The following is a 22,402-nucleotide window of genomic DNA, read 5'->3' as shown; positions in this document are numbered from 1 at the left end:
ATTTCGTTGACCACTAGAAAAATAAAAACTGGTATTTCAAAATTTAATGTGCACAAGAACAAACCAGAACTGATAAGCATGGGTGAAGCTATAGCGCATAAGACCAGCTTTTCTCTCTCTCTCTTATTTCAGTGGTGTAATTTATGTTATATTTCACTCGGCCGAGACTTCCAATAATAATGACTAGCTAGCCTTTTGGGTTGTGTTTGAAAAAGAGTCATTCCAAGCTAGGTTGAAGAAGGCCCCGTCAAGACTACGAAGTTGGTTATGCTTGATTGTTTGACCAATTAAATCTACTGTCTAGGAGCGCAAGTTCTAAGAGTGCGAGCTACTCCCTCTGTCCCATAACATAATATAAGAGCGTTGGGACGGAGGGAGTAGTTGATTGTATCACCATACAAATTTGCTTCCATTTGATGGACCGCACAAGAACTTGAATAAAAATACATGAAAATTTGCAAAGCTTGGGGCGTATGCACATATGCTCTAACATGGCAGCTGGGACCTCGTCAGGCTTGGTCTTGAAGTTCATTAGCCTATATTCCACCATGTGGCAGCTGGGCCTCGTTGGATACATGGATTTGCCCTCAAGGCTCGCTAGCATCTTCACCATGGCAACTGCGACCTAGTTAGGCTTGATCTCGAAGCTCTTTTTGAGGTTGGGGTTACTCTTTATTATTGCAAAATTTGTAGACAACCTTTTTGCTAAGTTGGTGCCATCGTCTGAACCTACTTGCGCTGGTTGCTACTCCCAAAGAGTTAAAACGCTCTTAGATTATGAGACGAAGGGAGTACTTTCTGAGCCTTTCTGAGTTGGCACCGCCACTTGCCCACTTGGCCCTATGTGATGCCTGTTGCGGTCTCTTTTGCTTCTTCACATCGAGAAATGTCAGAGTACACACCTCATAGGAATGTTATCATTGTGGATGCAAGACGCCCCCTCAAGCTTACCCCTCTTGACTAGTGTCTCAAAAAGGAAAACCTCTTGACCACCAGGTGCCTGAACTTGTTTCCACTGCCAAGTATCTGCTCCTTGTGGAATACAGTGTGGTCCTAGCCATCGTCTAAGATCTCTATGTAGATACACTGAGCTCCGGAGTGAAAGCTTAAGTCTGATTCGAGTTGGTTATACCTAGCTACTGCATGTTTTTACGTTGTTACCTTGTTGAAGGCATTGCTCGGACTGATTCTTCAGGGTGAAAACCTAGATTCTAACCTTGAGTGGTTTGATCCGGTGACGGCAGCGTTTGAGCGGCGTTTTCTTTCTGAAGGCGTTGCTATTGAAGGACCTCGTCGTATGTGGTGTCTGTTGAAATATGAGATGGGCCTAGAGCCCATATGACAATTTCAGATTTAATCTCTAAGGGCCCATGTAGGTGGCATGACAAGGTGGTGGGAAGTTTAGTGCCACCCCGGAAGTGGAAGGAGAGTTGGAGTGGTTTATAAGGGATTCTCTCCCTCATGCTATTGGAGCTTGAGAAGAAAAGAAGCCCTCGCGCACTCCTCCTCCTCCGCTCGCCTCGCCACGCCACGCCTCGCCTCGTCACGACGCGCCGCGGGATTGAGCCGAGCCGAGCTCACTCCTATGCGCTTCTTTTTGCCAGTCCGGATCGGAGAGTCTTTGACAGGTAGGGCCACAATCTGAGACGTCGGATCATGGGCTACCGACTTGGACGTGGGTTCAGCCCACGTCTCTCCACGCGCGGCCGCACATATATATGTGGGGCGCTGCCAACCCTAGCCGCCGCGAAAACAGAACGCATCTCCATCTCCGTCTCCACGCCCACGTTGTTCCTCTGCTGTTGCTACCGCCGGCGACTCCGTCCCGTTCACCGCGTACACGGTTGACGGGAGAGCAGGCTCCGAAACCCCGCCTCTCCGGATCATGTACGGGAGAGGGGCGATTAGGTGTTTGGGTAGCGACTACGCGACTGCTCGCTTCTGTTCATCTACGTCTGCATCACCTTCGTCATCACCATGTCGACCGACGCCGACTGTGCCGCCGCTGAGAAGGCCGAGGCCGACAAGAAGGCCGCTGAGGATGCCGCGGCTGCTGCCACCGCCACCGCCGCCGCGTGGCCGATTGGAGGGTATACATCGTTTATCCCTCTCGTGTTTCTTTCTGTTGTAGCAGTACTAGCAACATGCATAGATGTTTCTACTATGTGCGTAGTACATGCTCTGTTAGATCGTAATCAGTGTGTTATCAATGATGTCCATGTCATGCTCATGATTCATTCATGGATTAATTTAATCGAAAAACTGCCTATTTCCTCATCAATCCAAAAACCTAAAATGTGTAGGAGTTTTTCGAATTCTGGTTTTGCTGCTGCACTGAAACCGTCCCCGTTTACGGGGACGTACTTTAAGCGTTGGCAGACTAAAACCACCTTATGGCTCACGGCCATGAACGTGTTCTGGGTCACCGGTGTGACTCCCACAGGAACGATCGCTCCTGAACAGGAGAAGGCGTTCAAGGAGGCCACTGTCGTGTTCCTCGGGGCAGTTCTGAGCGTGATTGGAGATAAGCTGGTTGACGCATATTTGCATGTGCGGTCTGCCAAAGACTTTTGGGAGGCGCTCGAATCTAAGTTCGGGGCGGCCGATGCAGGGAGCGAGATGTATATTATAGAGCAGTTCCATGATTACAAGATGGTTGAAAACCGTCCTGTGTTGGAGCAGGCTCATGAGATAATATGCATTGTTAAGGAGCTTGAGCTTCTTAAGTGCGAGTTACCGGGCAAGTTTGTCGCGGGCTGCATAATCGCTAAGCTCCCCAATTCTTGGAGGAACTTTGCCACCACTCTGAAACATCAGAGGCGTGAATTCTCTGTGGAGGATGTCATTGGCCATCTGAGTGTTGAGCAGAATTCAAGGGCAAAGGACTCGCACGGAAAAGGGGTCGAAGGAACTTCTGTGGCCAATATGGTGCATCAGAAGAACTCCAATTCCCACAAGCCCAAGGGAAAGAACGGTGTCCAACAGAGTGCCGACTTTAAGAAGAAGGGTAAGAAGACCTTCAAGAAGAACAAGAAGGATGAGGGCTGCTTTACTTGTGGTTCGGTTGAACATTGGGCCAACAAGTGCCCAAACAAGTACAAGAAGCCAGGGCAGGACTCCAAGTCTGTCAATATGATTGTGAGCAACAATGAGAGTGGTGCATCCGGGTACGGTAATTTATTTTCTGTATTTTCAGTTTGGCCGTCCACCGATTGGTGGGTCGACACAGGTGCAGGTGTTCATGTGTGTTCTGACATTTCATTGTTTTCTTCTTACCAGGCCACAGGTCACGGGTCCGTACTGATGGGGCATGGCGCGAGTGCTTCTGTTCTTGGTGTTGGCACGGTCGATCTGAAGTTTACTTCGGGAAGGATCGTGCAGCTGAAGAACGTGCAGCATGTCCCCGCCATCAAGAAGAACCTCGTTAGTGGCTCCCTTCTATGTAGAGAAGGGTTTAAGTTGGTATTCGAGTCTAATAAATTAGTTGTTACGAAATATGAACTATATCTTGGAAAGGGTTATGAATGCAGAGGCATGTTCCGCCTTTCTCTTGAAGATCTATGTAATAAAGTCGTGAACAATATTCATTTGAGTGTTAATGAATCTGAAGTCTGGCATTCACGTCTTTGTCACATTAGTTTCGGCATTATGACGCGGCTAGCAAAATCGAATTTAATCTCGAGTTTCACTTTAGCCAAAGGTTCTAAGTGCCATTCGTGTGTGCAATCTAACAACCTCGCAAGACTCACAAGGCAGCAGAGGAGAGACACATTGGCGCCACTGGAACTCATACATTCTAATCTTTGTGAGATGAATGGTGTGTTGACTAAAGGTGAAAAGAAATATTTCATGACTTTGATAGATGATTCCACTAGATATTGCTATGTGTATCTGTTAAATACTAAAGATGAGGCTCTACACTACTTCAAAATCTATAAGGCAGAAGTTGAGAATCAACTTGAAAAGAAAATTAAACAAGTCCGGTCAGATCGTGGTGGAGAGTACTTCTCGAAAGAGTTTGATGCCTTTTGTGCGGAACACGGCATTATTCACGAGAGCACGCCTCCCTACTCACCCCAGTCAAACGGGGTTGCCGAGCGAAAAAACCGTACTCTAACTGATTTGGTTAACGCCATGTTAGATACATCGGGTTTATCCAAGTCATGGTGGGGGGAGGCTATAATGACATCATGTCATGTCCTGAATAAAGTTCCGACAAAGGATAACGAGATCACTCCTTATGAGAAGTGGACCAAGAGAAGGACAACACTCTCGTACTTACGTACTTGGGGCTGCTTGGCGAAAGTTAATGTGCCGATCCCCAAAGAGCGTAAGCTTGGACCAAAGACCGTGGACTGTGTTAATTTGGGCTACGCTATGAATAGTGTTGGCTATAGATTTCTAGTAGTGAAATCTGAGGTACCTGACATGAAGGTCGGTACAATTATGGAGTCTAAGGATGCTACATTCTTTGAGGACATTTTCCCCATGAGAGATGTACAAAGCACTTCTAGACAGGAAGCTGAGGAGACTCCTGAACCTGCCATCCGATGGAATATTATAAACAAACACATGATGAAAATCCTGAGGAGGATAATGAGGAAACCCTTGGTAGGGGCAAGAGACAAAGGACTGTAAAGACCTTTGGTGATGATTTCTTCATATACCTCGTGGAGGATAATCCCACTTCTATTTCAGAAGCGTATGCATCTCCAGAAGCTGACTACTGGAAGGATGCGGTCCATAGCGAGATGGATTCCATCATGGCTAACGGGACTTGGGAGCTTACTGAACGTCCTTATGGTTGCAAATCATTGGGATGCAAGTGGGTGTTCAAGAAGAAGCTTAGGCCCGACGGTACGATAGAAAAGTACAAGGCTAGGCTTGTGGCCAAGGGCTACGCCCAGAAAGAAGAAGAAGATTTCTTCGACACTTATTCACCTGTGGCCAGACTGACCACCATTCGAGTATTACTCTCGTTGGCGGCCTCGCATGGTCTTCTCATTCATCAGATGGATGTTAAGACGGCTTTCCTGAACGGAAAGCTAAAGAAGGAAATCTATATGCAACAGCCTGATGGCTTTATGATAGATGGTCAGGAAGGAAAGGTGTGTAAGTTGGTGAAATCTTTGTATGGCCTGAGACAAGCGCCTAAGCAATGGCATGACAAGTTTAATGAAACGTTGACATCTGTTGGATTTGTTGTTAATGAGGCCGACAAATGTGTATACTATCGCTATGGTGGGGGCGAAGGAGTTATACTGTGTTTGTACGTTGATGACATACTGATATTTGGGACTAATCTCAAGTTGATCGAGGAGGTTAAGACTTTCCTATCTCAGAACTTTGAGATGAAGGACCTTGGAGTGGCTGATGTTATCTTGAACATCAAGTTATTGAGAGATGATGAGGGTGGGATTACACTTCTGCAATCCCATTATGTCGAGAAGGTGTTGAGTCGCTTTGGATATTTGGACTGCAAACCATCTCAAACACCATATGATTCTAGTGTGCTGATTCGAAAGTCTAAAGGCACAGCTATAGATCAATTGAGATACTCTCAGATTGTTGGTTCACTCCAGTATCTAGCGAGCGCAACGAGGCCTGACATCGCATTTGCTATTAGCAAACTGAGCCGATTTGTTTCCAAACCGGGTGATGTACATTGGCATGCTCTTGAGAGAGTTATGCGCTATCTGAAAGGTACTATGAACTATGGACTTCACTATACCGGATACCCGTCGGTACTTGAAGGGTATAGTGATGCGAATTGGATCTCTGATGCTGATGAGATGAAGGCCACAACTGGGTATATGTTTACTCTTGGAGGTGGTGTTGTTTCCTGGAAGTCTTGCAAGCAAACGATCTTAACAAGATCGACAATGGAAGCAGAATTAACAGCATTAGACACATCGGATGGCGAAGCAGAATGGCTTCGAGATTTGTTGATGGACTTGCCAGTGGTTGAGAAGCCGGTTCCGGCCATCCTTATGAACTGCGACAATCAAACACAACATGAAGTCCAACAAACACATAAGAATGAGATTGAAAGCTGTCAGAAAATTGAGAAACTCCGGAGTGATAGCGTTGGATTATATCCAAACAGCTAAGAATCTGGCAGATCCCTTTGCTAAAGGGCTATCACATGTTGTGATAGATAGCGCATCAAGGGAGATGGGTATGAGACCCACATGAGTTGCCATGGTAGTAACCCAACCTATGTGATCGGAGATCCCGTGAAGTAGGACCTGGGAAAACAAGCCAGCGGTGAACTGAAGAGAGTAAATTTACTAACCCACTCCGTTAGAGATGCAATACTCTCGGAAACTGTATGGAAGGATGACTACTGTCTTAATGTGTTCCAAGGCTTATATGTATAAGCAAGATGCTATCCTACAAAGCGATCTTTGAAGGAACACACCTATATGAGACCGACTGCTGGTCACAGTCTATGAGATTGGGGTGATCTCTAGCAAGCTCATGAACAGGCCAGGAGTGTGACTAATATGCTCCACCCGAGGGGTCGGCCTTCGGCAGCCTCGTATCAGTGAGACTTGTGGTGAAACTTCTTGACGCCAAACTGACAATTCAAGGCATAGTCCATTGTTCAGTTGTGAAGGAGTGTAACTACTTGGTCTAGGTGGAGCTCAACCTTAATCGGTCTCCATTGAGATGATAGTATATCAAAACAGCGTTTGGAACAAAGGACAAGTGGGCCCCTGAGATCTGGTGGGGGATTGTTGAAATATGAGATGGGCCTAGAGCCCAGATGACAATTTCAGATTTAATCTCTAAGGGCCCATGTAGGTGGCATGACAACGTGGTGGGAAGTTTAGTCCCACCCCGGAAGTGGAAGGAGAGTTGGAGTGGTTTATAAGGGATTCTCTCCCTCATGCTATTGGAGCTTGAGAAGAAAAGAAGCCCTCGCGCACTCCTCCTCCTCCGCTCGCCTCGCCGCGGGTTGCGGGATTGAGCCGAGCCGAGCTCACTCCTATGCGCTTCTTTTTGCCGGTCCAGATCGGAGAGTCTTTGACAGGTAGGGCCACGATCTGAGACGTCGGATCATGGGCTACCGACTTGACGTGGGTTCAGCCCACATCTCTTCACGCACGGCCGCACATATATATGTGGGGCGCTGCCAACCCTAGCCACCGCGAAAACAGAACGCATCTCCATCTCCGCCTCCACGCCCACGTTGTTCCTCTGCTGCTGCCGCCGCCGGCGACTCCGTCCCGTTCACCGCGTACACGGTTGACGGGAGAGCAGGCCTCCGAAACCCCGCCTCTCCGGATCCTGTACGGGAGAGGGGCGATTAGGTTTTTGGGTAGCGACTACGTGACTGCTCGCTTCTGTTCATCTACGTCCGCATCGCCTTCGTCATCACCATGTCGACCGACGCCGACCGTGCCGCCGCTGAGAAGGCCGAGGCCGACAAGAAGGCCGCTGAGGATGCCGCGGCTGCTGCCACCGCCACCGCCGCCGCGTGGCCGATTGGAGGGTATACATCGTTTATCCCTCTCGTGTTTCTTTCTGTTGTAGGAGTACTAGCAATATGCGTAGATGTTTCTACTATGTGCGTAGTACATGCTCTGTTAGATCGTAATCAGTGTGTTATCAATGATGTCCATGTCATGCTCATGATTCATTCATGGATTAGTTTAATCGAAAAACTGCCTATTTCCTCATCAGTGTCATGAGATGGTTGGTGTGGATATGGTCATTGTTGTAGTTTGCCGATCATGGATGCGATCGAATCAGTTTTTTCTTTACTCGCTTACGCATAGTTTTGGTCTTGTATGACTGCTTGCCGGCGCGTTTTTGTGTACGTGTGTCGTCCGAAGGTCTTTAAACCCCATTCCACCTTTTCCTTTAGGTCTCACCATAAAGACCGGATGTGTGCTTCTTGTGTTTGTATCATGTTGATGTTTTATTTTGAGTCAACAAAATCCACTCTTTATCAAAAATGTAGATATTGCTCACGGTAGTCTTTTTTCCAATACGGTTTCTCCCAAATACATATATGACGTTTGTTGCACCCGTTAAACCTACCATTTATACGATTGGACCAGTGGCTTAAAATCGACGAAACGAATGAACCAACCGAAAATCATAACGAGATATGCTCTGGGATCAAATCATGTAAGGGTGGGCGTACAAAGCTTATATGAAATTGTTAAGTCTCAGTCAACTGAGACGAAGACTTCGTCGATGCTACAGTCATGAAATCTTATATAGAGATTCATGCAAAAAAATCTGTTAATTTATTTTTTTCCTTTTTCATATGTTTTGTTATTTGACTGAGATTTAATTAAGTCTTGAGTTGGATCTAGCCACACCCAAGCTTATATGCATAGCTGCTTGTAAGTTGTACGTCTGCCACGGTCCTGAGTCATACGGCCGATCGAGCCTGTGTCCGTTCTGCTTACAATTGCAATCGATCACGCGGTGACACGCAAGGCTTCGTCTAGCGGGCAGAGCAACAACGAAACGAGTAAATTGCACAGAAATATCATAATTGAGGCATTGGAAGCAGATTGGTATCAAGTTTGGTAATTTTTACATGTCAGTACCAAGTCTGGGGCTAGACGTTACAAAAAGGTCTAAATCGCGTATAAACGCGTATTGACAGTGTATCTGACCGGCAGGGCCCGCCTGTCAGCTGCTGACGTGGCATTTTTTTGCAGAAACCCCCTCACGGTGGCGCCCGCTCTGGATCGAGGGGAGGATCCCTCGAGTCCGAGCTCCCACTCGCATCACCGCGGCCCCCGCTTGCGCCGGAGCTGCCCCTGCTCGCACCGCCGCGGCATCTGCTCGTGCCGCCGTGGCCTCTACTCGCGCCTTCCCTCTCCGCCGCGGCCTCTCCTCGCGTCGTGGCCTCTCCCCCCTCCGCTGCAGCAGCTCGAACCCCAGCAGCCGACCGCGCCTTCCCTCGCCGTCGGCCAGATCCCCCGCCCGGCGCCGTCCCCCTTCCCCCCTCCTCCAGCGACCTCCCCCTTACCATCAACCCACTCAGCCGCCGCCATGGATCCCTTTCTGTCTCCTCCCTCTTTCACTCGTGGGGATGACGGGAACCAAGGCGGCGCGTCGAGAGAGAGAGCGCTTCGGATGAGAGAGAGAGAGAGAAGAAAAAATGGAAGGAGGAAGAGAAGGAGAGAGGCAGGGTGCGGGGACGGCCTGGTCCTGGTCGCCGGTGGTGGTGCTCCGGTGGCCGGCCGGCGGCGCGGCGAGGAGGAGGCCAGGGCGGGGCGGGGGTTATGGGAGGCGAAGGAGCACGGGCTCGAGGGGCTCCTCCCCTCGATCCAGATCGGGCGTCGCCGCGCGTGAGGATGAAGGAGGTGCGGGGGGTTTCTGCAAAAAAAAGCCACATCAGCAGCTGACAGGCGGGCCCTGCCGGTCAGATACACGGTCAATACACGTTTATACGCGATTTAGACCTTTTTGTAACGTCTAGCCCGAGACTTGGTACTGACACGTAAAAATTACCAAACTTGGTACCAATCTGTTTCCAATGCCCCAATTGTGGTACTGTGCAATTTACTCCAACGAAACGCACCGTCGTTTGTCATCAGAAGAAGAGAAGAACACCAGAACGAGCCGATCTGTCGAGTCACCGGCCTCCAGAACAACCCAAGGCGCACCTGCCGCGCTCCGGGCGCCACGGCGCATACACGCACTTGCCGGTCTGCCGCCGAGGACAGCTAGCCACGTCCACCTCCCAAGTCCCAACCCACCACGTATGGGTTGCGCACGCACCTCGCTGCCGTGGGTCTGGCTCGCGCCGCAGTATAAACACCCACCGTGTAGCGCTACAAAACTAGGCTTTGAGTCCATTTTGGGACCGGTTCAGGGGATAGATACAGCAGCAAGTCCAACAACGGTAGTAGTAACAAAGATGGAGGAGTACCAGGGGCAGCACGGTCACGCCGTCGACGAGTACGGCGACCCCGTGGCCGGGCACGGCAACCCTGTGGCACCCTCCGCCGCCGGCGCGTTCACGGGCGCCGGCGGGCAGCTCCAGCACGGCAGGGAGGAGCACAAGACCGGCGGGATACTGCACCGCTCCGGCAGCTCCAGCTCCAGCTCGGTGCGGTTTCGATTTCTGCGTGTTCCATTTCAGAAAACATTTTATTTTTTAGCAGGAGTATGTTTCAGGCATATGCGCATCTGCGGCCTGTACGTTTTGTAAGCTGCTGATTTCCGTCGCTGTTGTGTGTACCGTGTTTGCAGTCTTCTGAGGACGACGGCATGGGCGGGAGGAGGAAGAAGGGCGTCAAGGAGAAGCTCCCGGGTGGCCACAAAGACAACCAGCAGCACATGGCCGCGGGAACTGGAGCTGGCGGGGCTTATGGGCAGCACACGGCCGCGGGAACTGGGGCCGGCGGAGACTACGGCCAGCATGGGCACGCAGGAATGGCCGGCGCCGGCGCCGGCGAGAAGAAGGGACTCGTGGACAAGATCAAGGAGAAGCTGCCCGGACAGCACTGAGCTGCCGGCCCCGGCTGGCTGTCCGCTGCCTACTAGTCCTTTTGAGCTAAGGCTCGAGCTGAATAAAAACAAATTGAGCAACTCGAGCTGAATAAATAAGATGCCCGTGATAACGTCCGTATGCCGTTCTAGCGTGCGCCGTGTGTCTTTTTTTTCCCCACGGCGGACTTCTAAAACGGATGTATTATCTGTCCGTAGATGTATTATCTGTCCGTGCACAGTGGTACAGGAGCCGAGCTAGTCGTTCAACCGACGGGGCCTGGTCATTCAACCACCGTGTACCTTAAATGTCTACATATATTTTAATGAAATTTGAACAAGCATGACGATTTCCATTAAAACCTAATTTCTATATTATGTTTTAATATATTTTAACTAACATTTCTGCTTAGTACACCTCCTAAAAACATTTGTCCATACCCTTTCATAACAAAGGGGAGGATGAGGATGAAAACCAACACATGGGATCAATTGGCCTACTTTCTTATTCTGTCACCTGGACTACATTCTTATTGTGTTGCCTTTCCTTTTCTTCTTCCAATATATACCATTAACCAATGCGAGCCTGTTTTGTTTGTCCACTTTTTCTTCTGTTTTTTCTCTTTCTTTTATTATTTATTTTATTTCCTTTTTTAATTCACGAATTAGTTTTTATATCGTGAACTTCTCCTTCTGTGAACTTTGTTTTCAAATAAATGAATTTTTTAATATATATATATACGAACTCTTTCCAATTTTTGCAAAATAATTTATAAATCCCATGACTTTTATTTAAATTCGTGAACATTTCTAAAAAGTGATAAATATTTTTCAAATCTGCAAACGCTTGGGACGGCCCAACAAGCGCCCGACAGGAGCGGTGCGGTCGCCTGGTTGAGCCAAGGCCTAAGCGTTTTTTTACTATATCTCGTTTTTTTTGCTTTTCCGTTATAATTTATCTTCTCATTTTTGAACTGTATTATTTTTTTTGAAACCTGTTCGAAAATTTCAAATATTGTTTGGAATACCAACCAAAAACTTGTTTCAAATATTCTTTACAATTTTGAAAATGTACTAGAATTTCAAAAAAAATGCATGTTTCTTATTTTTTGTTTATAACTTTAAGAAATGTTTGTGTGTCAAAAAAGTTGTTAACTGTTTCTAAAAAGTATGTTGTTTGGAATTTGTGTTCAACATTAATTGTTGAGAATTTCTTAATAACTTCTAAAAAAGTGCTCAAGTTTGTAAAATACTCCTACACAATTTGAAACTACAAATTTGTTGAATAATTCAAGAAATGGTGAGGAGATAAGAAAATGTTCATGTTGATTGATAAATTGACAGAATTTGCAAATAAAATAATCATACATTTGGCGGGCGAAACACCATACATACAAAAGTGTATACAATTTGTCAAAGGTCTGTGTTGCGCTTTATACGTTTTAAAAGCTGACAACATTTTTAACCTAGTCTAATTCTTTGGCCGGCCATGTAGGCATCCGTGTTTTATGGTCTGTCTTTTCTGTTGGAAATATGCCCTAAAGGCAATAATAAAATGGTTATTATTATATTTCCTTGTTCATGATAATTGTCTATTGTTCATTCTATAATTGTATTGACCGGAAACCGTAATACTGTTGGTGATCGTTGCAGAAATTAAAAAATTTCTACGCATCACCAAGAACAATCTATGGAGTCTTCTAGCAACGAGAGGGAAAAGAGTGCATCTACATACCCTTGTAGATCGCGAGCGGAAGCGTTCAAGTGAACGGGGTTGATGGAGTCGTACTCGTCGTGATCCAAATCACCGATGACCGAGCGCCGAACAGACGGCACCTCCGCGTTCAACACACATACGGTTGGGGAAGACGTCTCCTCCTTCTTGATCCAGCAAGGGCAGGGAGAGGTTGATGGAGATCCAGCAGCACGACGGCGTGGTGGTGGAAGCAGCGGGGATCTCGGCAGGGCTTCGCCAAGCTCAGCGAGAGGGAGAGGTGTCACGGGAGGGAGAGGGAGGCGCCAGGGCTTGGGGTGCTGCTCCCATGCGCCTCCCCACTATATATAGGGGTGGAGGGGACTGGTTTCTTGCCCTTCAAGTCCATTGGGGCGTTGGCAAAGGTGGGGGAAAGAAATCCCATCATTTCCCTTCCCCACCGATTGTTATCCCTTTTTTAGGGATCTTGATCTTATCCCTTCGGGATATGATCTTATTCCTTCTAAGGTGGGATCTTGGTGCGCCTTGACCAGGGGTGTGGGGCCTTGCCCCCACTACCCACGTTCATGTGGGTCCCCCCATGCAGGTGGCCCCACTTCGGAACCTTCTAGAACCTTCTCGGTACAATACCAAAAAATCCCGAACATTTTCCGGTGGCCAAAATAGGACTTCCCATATATAAATCTTTACCTCCGGACCATTCCGGAACTACTCGTGACGTCCGAGATCTCATCCGGGACTCCGAACAACTTTCGGTTAACAGCATACTAATATCTCTACAACTCTAGCGTCACCGAACCTTAAGTGTGTAGACCCTACGGGTTCGGGAGACATGCAGACATGACCGAGACGACTCTCCGGTCAATAACCAACAGCGGGATCTGGATACCCATGTTGGCTCCCACATGTTCCACGATGATCTCATCGGATGAACCACGATGTCGAGGATTCAATCAATCCCGTATACAATTCCCTTTGTCAATCGGTACGTTACTTGCCCGAGATTCGATCGTCGGTATCCCAATACCTTGTTCAATCTCATTACCGGCAAGTCACTTTACTCGTACCGTAATGCATGATCCCGCGACAAAACACTTGGTCACATTGAGCTGATTATGATGATGCATTACCGAGTGGGCCCAGAGATACCTCTCCGTCATACGGAGTGACAAATCCCAGTCTCGATTCGTGCCAACCCAACAGACACTTTCGGAGATACCCGTAGTGCACCTTTATAGGCACCCAGTTACGTTGTGACGTTTGGCACACCCAAAGCACTCCTATGGTATCCGGGAGTTACACAATCTCATGGTCTAAGGAAATGATACTTGACATTTGGAAAAGCTCTAGCAAACGAACTACACGATCTTGTGCTATGCTTAGGATTGGGTCTTGTCCATCACATCATTCTCCTAATGATGTGATCCCGTTATCAATGACATCCAATGTCCATAGTCAGGAAACCATGACTATCTGTTGATCAACGAGCTAATCAACTAGAGGCTCACTAGGGACATGTTGTGGTCTATGTATTCACACATGTATTACGATTTCCGGATAACACAATTATAGCATGAACAATAGACAATTATCATGAACAAGGAAATATAATAATAACCATTTTATTATTGCCTCTAGGGCATATTTCCAACAGTCTCCCACTTGCACTGGAGTCAATAATCTAGTTACATTGTGATGAATCGAACACCCATAGAGTTCTGGTGTTGATCATGTTTTGCCCTAGGGAGAGGTTTAGTCAACGGATCTGCTACATTCAGGTCCGTATGTACTTTACAAATATCTATGTCTCCATTTTGAACATTTTCACGAATGGAGTTGAAGCGACGCTTGATATGCCTGGTCTTCCTGTGAAACCTGGGCTCCTTGGCAAGGGCAATAGCTCCAGTGTTGTCACAGAAGAGAGTCATCGGGCCCGACGCATTGGGAATAACTCCTAGGTCGGTAATGAACTCCTTCACTCAGATTGCTTCTTGTGCTGCCTCTGAGGCCGCCATGTATTCCGCTTCACATGTAGATCCTGCCACAACGCTTTGCTTGCAACTGCACCAGCTTACTGCCCCGCCATTCAAAATATACACGTATCCGGTTTGTGACTTAGAGTCATACAGATCTGTGTCGAAACTAGCATCGACGTAACCCTTTACGACGAGCTCTTCGTCACCTCCATAAACGAGAAACATATCCTTAGTCCTCTTCAGGTACTTCAGGATATTCTTGACCGCTGTCTAGTGTTCCATGCCGGGATTACTTTGGTACCTTCCTACCAAACTTACGGCAAGGTTTACATCAGGTCTGGTACACAGCATGGCATACATAATAGACCCTATGGTCGAGGCATAGGGGACGACACTCATCTTTTCTCTATCTTCTGCCGTGGTCGGGCATTGAGCTGTGCTCAATTGCACACCTTGCAATACAGGCAAGAACCCCTTCTTGAACTGATCCATATTGAACTTCTTCAATATCTTGTCAAGGTACGTACTTTGTGAAAGACCAATGAGGCGTATTGATCTATCTCTATAGGTCTTGATGCCTAATATATAAGCAGCTTCTCCAAGGTCCTTCATTGAAAAACACTTGTTCAAGTAGGCCTTTATGCTTCCCAAGAATTCTATATCATTTCCCATCAACAGTATGTCATCCACATATAATATGAGAAATGCTACAGAGCTCCCACTCACTTTCTTGTAAACACAGGCTTCTCCATAAGTCTGTGTAAACCCAAACGCTTTGATCATCTCATCAAATCGAATGTTCCAACTCCGAGATGCTTGCACCAGCCCATAGATGGAGTGCTGGAGCTTGCATACCTTGTTAGCATTCTTAGGATCGACAAAACCTTCCGGCTGCATCATATACAATTCTTCCTTAAGAAAGCCGTTAAGGAATGCCGTTTTGACGTCCATTTGCCATATCTCATAATAATAGTATGCGGCAATTGCTAACATGATTCGGACGGACTTCAGCTTCGCTACGGGTGAGAAAGTCTCATCGTAGTCAACCCCTTGAACTTGTCGATAACCCTTAGCGACAAGTCAAGGTTTATAGATGGTAACATTACCATCCGCGTCTGTCTTCTTCTTAAAGATCCATTTGTTTTCTATCGCTCGCCGATCATCGGGCAAGTCTGTCAAAGTCCACACTTTGTTTTCATACATGGATCCTATCTCGGATTGCATGGCTTCAAGCCATTTGTCAAAATCTGGGCCCGCCATTGCTTCTTCATAGTTCGAAGGTTCACCGTTGTCTAACAACATGATTTCCAAGACAGGGTTGCCGTACCACTCTGGCGCGGAACGTGTCCTTGTGGACCTACAAAGTTCAGTAGGAGCTTGATCCGAAGTACCTTGATCATCATCATCATTAACTTCCTCTCTAGTCGGTGCAGGCACCACAGGAACATCTTCCTGAGCTGCGCTACTTTCCAGTTCAAGAGGTAGTACTTCTTCAAGTTCCACTTTCCTCCCACTTACTTCTTTCGAGAGAAACTCTTTCTCCAGAAAGGACCCGTTCTTGGCAACAAAGATCTTGCCTTCGGATCTGAGGTAGAAGGTATACCCAATGGTTTCCTTAGGGTATCCTATGAAGACGCATTTTTTCGACTTGGGTTCGAGCTTTTCAGGTTGAAGTTTCTTGACATAAGCATCGCATCCCCAAACTTTTAGAAACGACAGCTTAGGTTTCTTCCCAAACCATAATTCATACGGTGTCGTCTCAACGGATTTCGATGGAGCCCTATTTAAAGTGAATGCGGCAGTCTCTAAAGCATAGCCCCAAAATGAGAGCGGTAGATCGGTAAGAGACATCATAGATCGCACCATATCCAATAGAGTGCGATTACGACGTTCGGACACACCATTTCGCTGAGGTGTTCCAGGCGGCGTGAGTTGTGAAACTATTCCACATTTCCTTAAGTGTGTGCCAAATTCGTGACTCAAATATTCCCCTCCACGATCTGATCGTAAGAACTTAATTTTTCTGTCACGTTGATTCTCAACCTCACTCTGAAATTCCTTGAACTTTTCAAAGGTCTCAGACTTGTGTTTCATTAGGTAGACATACCCATATCTACTCAAGTCATCAGTGAGAGTGAGAACATAACGATAGCCACCGCGAGCCTCAACACTCATTAGACCGCACACATCAGTATGTATGATTCCCAATAAGTTGGTTGCTCGCTCCATTGTTCCGGAGAACGGAGTCTTGGTCATCTTACCCATGAGGCATGGTTCGCATGTGTCAAATGATTCGTAATCAAGAGACTCCAAAAGTCCATCTGCATGGAGCTTCTTCATGCGTTTGACACCAATGTGACCAAGACGGCAGTGCCACAAGTATGTGGGACTATCATTATCAACCTTACATCTTTTGGTATTCACACTATGAATATGTGTAACACTACGTTCGAGATTCATTAAGAATAAACCATTAACCAGCGGGGCATGACCATAAAACATATCTCTCATATAAATAGAACAACCATTATTCTCGGATTTAAATGAGTAGCCATCTCGAATTAAACGAGATCCTGATACAATGTTCATGCTCAAAGCTGGCACTAAATAACAATTATTGAGGTTTAAAACTAATCCTATAGGTAAATGTAGAGGTAGCGTGCCGACGGCGATCACATCGACCTTGGAACCATTCCCGACGCGCATCGTCACCTCGTCCTTTGCCAGTCTCCGTTTATTCTGCAGCTCCTGCTTTGAGTTACAAATATGAGCAACCGCACCGGTATCAAATACCCAGGAGCTACTACGAGTGCTGGTAAGGTACACATCAATAACATGTATATCACATATACCTTTGGTGTTGCCGGCCTTCTTGTCCGCCAAGTACTTGGGGCAGTTCCGCTTCCAGTGACCAATTCCCTTGCAATAAAAGCACTCAGTCTCAGGCTTGGGTCCATTATTTGGCTTCTTCCCGGCAACTGGCTTACCGGGCGCGGCAACTCCCTTGCCGTCCTTCTTGAAGTTATTCTTACCCTTGCCTTTCTTGAACTTAGTGGTTTTATTCAGCATCAACACTTGATGTTCCTTTTTGATCTCCACCTCCGCTGATTTCAGCATTGAATATACCTCAGGAATGGTCTTTTCCATCCCCTGCATATTGAAGTTCATCACAAAGCTCTTGTAGCTTGGTGGAAGCGACTGAAGGATTCTGTCAATGACCGCGTCATCCGGGAGATTAACTCCCAGCTGAGTCAAGCGGTTGTGTAACCCAGACATTTTGAGTATGTGCTCACTGACAGAACTATTTTCCTCCATCTTACAACTGAAGAACTTGTCGGAGACTTCATATCTCTCGACCCGGGCATGAGCTTGGAAAACCATTTTCAGCTCTTCGAACATCTCATATGCTCCGTGTTGCTCAAAACGCTTTTGGAGCCCCGGTTCTAAGCTGTAAAGCATGCCACACTGAACGAGGGAGTAATCACCAGCACGCTGCTGCCAAGCGTTCATAACGTCTTGGTTCTTTGGGATGGGTGCGTCACCTAGCGGTGCTTCTAGGACATAATCTTTCTTGGCAGCTATGAGGATGATCCTCATGTTCCGGACCCAGTCCGTATAGTTGCTGCCATCATCTTTCAGCTTGGTTTTCTCTAGGAACGCGTTGAAGTGGAGGGCAACATTAGCGTGGGCCATTTGATCTACAAGACATATTGTAAAGATTTTAGACTAAGTTCATGATAATTAAGTTCATCTAATCAAATTATTCAATGAACTCCCACTCAGATAGACATCCCTCTAGTCATCTAAGTGAAACATGATCCGAGTCAACTAGGCCATGTCCGATCATCACGTGAGACGGGCTAGTCAACATCGGTGAACATCTTCATGTTGATCGTATCTTCTATACGACTCATGCTCGACCTTTCGGTCTTCCGTGTTCCGAGGCCATGTCTGTACATGCTAGGCTCGTCAAGTCAACCTAAGTGTATTGCGTGTGTAAATCTGGCTTACACCCGTTGTATTCGAACGTTAGAATCTATCACACCCGATCATCACGTGGTGCTTCGAAACAACGAACCTTCGCAACGGTGCAAAGTTAGGGGGAACACTTTCTTGAAATTATTGCGAGGGATCATCTTATTTAAGCTACCATCGTTCTAAGCAAATAAGATGTAAAACATGATAAACATCACATGCAATCAAATAGTGACATGATATGGCCAGTATCATATTGCTCCTTTGATCTCCATCTTCGGGGCGCCATGATCATCTTCGTCACCGGCATGACACCATGATCTCCATCATCGTGTCTTCATGAAGTTGTCACGCCAAAGATTACATCTACTTCTATGGCTAACGTGTTTAGCAATAAAGTAAAGTAATTTACATGGCGTTATTCAATGACACGCAGGTCATACAAAAAATAAAGACAACTCCTATGGCTCCTGGCGGTTGTCATACTCATCGACATGCAAGTCGTGATTCCCATTACAAGAACATGATCAATCTCATACATCACATATATTTCATTCATCACATCCTTTTGGCCATATCACATCACAAGGCATATGCTGCAAAAACACGTTAGACATCCTCTAATTGTTGTTGCATGTTTTTACGTGGCTTCTATAGGTTTCTAGCAAGAACGTTTCTTACCTACGTAAACCACAACGTGATATGCCAACTTCTATTTACCCTTCATAAGGACCCTTTTCACCGAACCCGATCCGACTAAAGTGGGAGAGACAGACACCCGCTAGCCACCTTATGCAACTAGTGCATGTCAGTCGGTGGAGCCTGTCTCACGTAAGCGTACGTGTAAGGTCGGTCCGGGCCGCTTCATCCCACGATGCCGCCGAAACAAGATAAGACTAGTAGTGGCAAGAAATTGACAACATCTACGCCCACAAAAAGTTTGTGTTCTACTCGTGCATAGAAACTACGCATAGACCTAGCTCATGATGCCACTGTTGGTGATCGTTGCAGAAATTAAAAAATTTCTACGCATCACCAAGAACAATCTATGGAGTCTTCTAGCAACGAGAGGGAAAATAGTGCATCTACATACCCTTATAGATCGCGAGCGGAAGCGTTCAAGTGAACGGGGTTGATGGAGTCGTACTCGTCGTGATCCAAATCACCGATGACCGAGCGCCGAACGGACGGCACCTCCGCGTTCAACACACGTACGGTTCGGGAAGACGTCTCCTCCTTCTTGATCCAGCAAGGGGAGGGAGAGGTTGATGGAGATCCAGCAGCACGACGGCGTGGTGGTGGAAGCAGTGGGGATCTCGGCAGGGCTTCGCCAAGCTCAGCGAGAGGGAGAGGTGTCACGGGAGGGAGAGGGAGGCGCCAGGGGCTTGGGGTGCTGCTCCCATGCGCCTCCCCATTATATATAGGGGTGGAGGGGGCTGGTTTCTTGCCCTCCAAGTCCATTGGAGCGTTGGCAAAGGTGGGGGGAAAGAAATCCCATCATTTCCCTTCCCCACCGATTGTTATCCCTCTTTTTTAGGGATCTTGATCTTATCCCTTCGGGATATGATCTTATTCCTTCTAAGGTGGGATCTTGGTGCGCCTTGACCAGGGGTGTGGGGCCTTGCCCCCACTACCCACGTTCATGTGGGTCCCCCCATGCAGGTGGGCCCCACTTGGAACCTTCTAGAACCTTCCCGGTACAATACCGAAAAATCCCGAACATTTTCCGGTGGCCAAAATAGGACTTCCCATATATAAATCTTTACCTCCGGACCATTCCGGAACTCCTCGTGACGTCCGGGATCTCATCCGGGACTCCGAACAACCTTCGGTAACCACATACTATTTCCCATAACAACTCTAGCGTCACCGAACCTTAAGCGTGTAGACCCTACGGGTTCCGGAACCATGTAGACATGACCGAGACGTTCTCCGGCCAATAACAAACAGCGGGATCTGGATACCCATGTTGGCTCCCACATGTTCCACGATGATCTCATCGGATGAACCACGATGTTTGTGATTCAATCAATCCCGTATTGAATTCCCTTTGTCTATCGGTATGTTACTTGCCCGAGATTCGATCGTCCGTATTCCCATACCTCGTCCAATCTCGTTACCGGCAAGTCTCTTTACTCGTTCCGTAACGCATGATCCCGTGGCTAACTCCTTAGTCACATTGAGCTCATTATGATGATGCATTACCGAGTGGGCCCAGAGATACCTCTCCGTCATACGGAGTGACAAATCCCAGTCTTGATTCGTGCCAACCCAACAGACACTTTCGGAGATACCTGTAGTGCACCTTTATAGCCACCCAGTTACGTTGTGACGCTTGATACACCCAAAGCACTCCTATGGTATCCGGGAGTTGCACAATCTCTTGGTCTAAGGAGATGATACTTGACATTAGAAAAGCTCTAGCAAACGAACTACATGATCTTGTGCTATGCTTAGGATTGGGTCTTGTCCATCACATCATTCTCCCAATGATGTGATCCCGTTATCAACGACATCCAATGTCCATGGCCAGGAAACCATGACCATCTATTGATCAACGAGCTAGTCAACTAGAGGCTTACTAGGGACATGTTGTGGTCTATGTATTCACACATGTATTTGTTGGAAATATGTCCTAGAGGCAATAATAAAATGGTTATTATTATATTTCCTTGTTCATGATAATTGTCTATTGTTCATGCTATAATTGTGTTATCCGGAAATCGTAATACATTTGTGAATACATAGACCACAACATGTCCCTAGTGAGCCTCTAGTTGATTAGCTCGTTGATCAACAGATAGTCATGGTTTCCTAACTATGGACATTGGATGTCATTGATAACGGGATCACATTATTAGGAGAATGATGTGATGGACAAGACCCAATCCTAAGCATAGCACAAGATCGTGTAGTTCGTTTGCTAGAGCTTTTCCAAATGTCAAGTATCATTTCCTTAGACCATGAGATTGTGGAACTCCCGGATACCATAGGAGTGCTTTGGGTGTGCCAAACGTCACAACGTAACTGGGTGGCTATAAAGGTGCACTACGGGTATCTCCGAAAGTGTCTGTTGGGTTGGCACGAATCGAGACTGGGATTTGTCACTCCGTATGACGGAGAGGTATCTCTGGGCCCACTCGGTAATGCATCATCATAATGAGCTCAATGTGACCAAGTGTTTGGTCACGGGATCATGCATTACGGTACGAGTAAAGTGACTTGCCGGTAACGAGATTGAACAAGGTATTGGGATACCGACGATCGAATCTCGGGCAAGTAACGTACCGATTGACAAAGGGAATTGTATACGGGATTGATTGAATCTCCGACATCATGGTTCATCCGATGAGATCATTGTGGAACATGTGGGAGCCAACATGGGTATCCAGATCACGTTGTTTGTTATTGGCCGGAGAACGTCTCGGTCATGTCTACATGGTTCCGGAACCCGTAGGGTCTACACGCTTAAGGTTCGGTGACGCTAGAGTTGTTATGGGAAATAGTATGTGGTTACCGAAGGTTGTTCGGAGTCCCGGATGAGATCCTGGACGTCACGAGGAGTTCCGGAATGGTCCGGAGGTAAAGATTTATATATGGGAAGTCCTATTTTGGCCACCGGAAAATGTTCGGGATTTTTCGGTATTGTACCGGGAAGGTTCTAGAAGGTTCCAAGTGGGGCCCACCTGCATGGGGGGACCCACATGAACGTGGGTAGTGGGGGCAAGGCCCCACACCCCTGGTCAAGGCGCACCAAGATCCCACCTTAGAAGGAATAAGATCATATCCCGAAGGGATAAGATCAAGATCCCTAAAAAAGAGGGATAACAATCGGTGGGGAAGGGAAATGATGGGATTTCTTTCCCCCCACCTTTGCCAATGCTCCAATGGACTTGGAGGGCAAGAAACCAGCCCCCTCCACCCCTATATATAGTGGGGAGGCGCATGGGAGCAGCACCCCAAGCCCTGGCGCCTCCCTCCCTCCCGTGACACCTCTTCCTCCCTGCTTGCACTTGGCGAAGCCCTGCCGGGATCCCGCTACTTCCACCACCACGCCGTCGTGCTGCTGGATCTCCATCAACTTCTCCTCCCCCCTTGCTGGATCAAGAAGGAGGAGACGTCCCCGCTCCGTACGTGTGTTGAACGCGGAGGTGCCGTCTGTTCGGCGCTAGGATCATCGGTGATTTGGATCACGACGAGTACGACTCCATCAACCCCGTTCTCTTGAACGCTTCCGCGCACGATCTACAAGGGTATGTAGATGCACTATTTT

At 47.3% G+C, this 22,402-nt stretch overlaps 1 protein-coding gene across 1 annotated transcript; it reads left to right on the top strand.

Annotated features, from left to right (window-relative positions):
- Nucleotides 1-9,816: 9,816 nt before the first annotated feature.
- On the top strand, nucleotides 9,817-10,826 carry LOC123172970 (dehydrin Rab15-like). The gene is made up of 2 exons (XM_044589846.1): nucleotides 9,817-10,084; nucleotides 10,228-10,826. Exons 1-2 carry the CDS (start codon nucleotides 9,893-9,895, stop codon nucleotides 10,483-10,485), a joined length of 450 nt encoding a protein of 149 aa, XP_044445781.1. The 5' UTR covers nucleotides 9,817-9,892; the 3' UTR covers nucleotides 10,486-10,826.
- The last annotated feature ends 11,576 nt before the right edge of the window (nucleotides 10,827-22,402 follow it).

This window comes from Triticum aestivum, unplaced genomic scaffold, assembly GCF_018294505.1.
Source record: "Triticum aestivum cultivar Chinese Spring unplaced genomic scaffold, IWGSC CS RefSeq v2.1 scaffold27977, whole genome shotgun sequence".
NCBI classification, from domain to species: domain Eukaryota; kingdom Viridiplantae; phylum Streptophyta; class Magnoliopsida; order Poales; family Poaceae; genus Triticum; species Triticum aestivum.
This window is presented reverse-complemented; position numbering and strand designations above follow the sequence as displayed.

Excerpts from the sequence above, each read along its gene's own strand:
- LOC123172970 (XM_044589846.1), top strand. The coding sequence starts at position 9,893 with ATGGAGGAGTACCAGGGGCAGCACGGTCACGCCGTCGACGAGTACGGC. Across the intron at positions 10,085-10,227 it reads GCAGCTCCAGCTCCAGCTCG|TCTTCTGAGGACGACGGCAT; the intron begins GTGCGGTTTCGA and ends CCGTGTTTGCAG.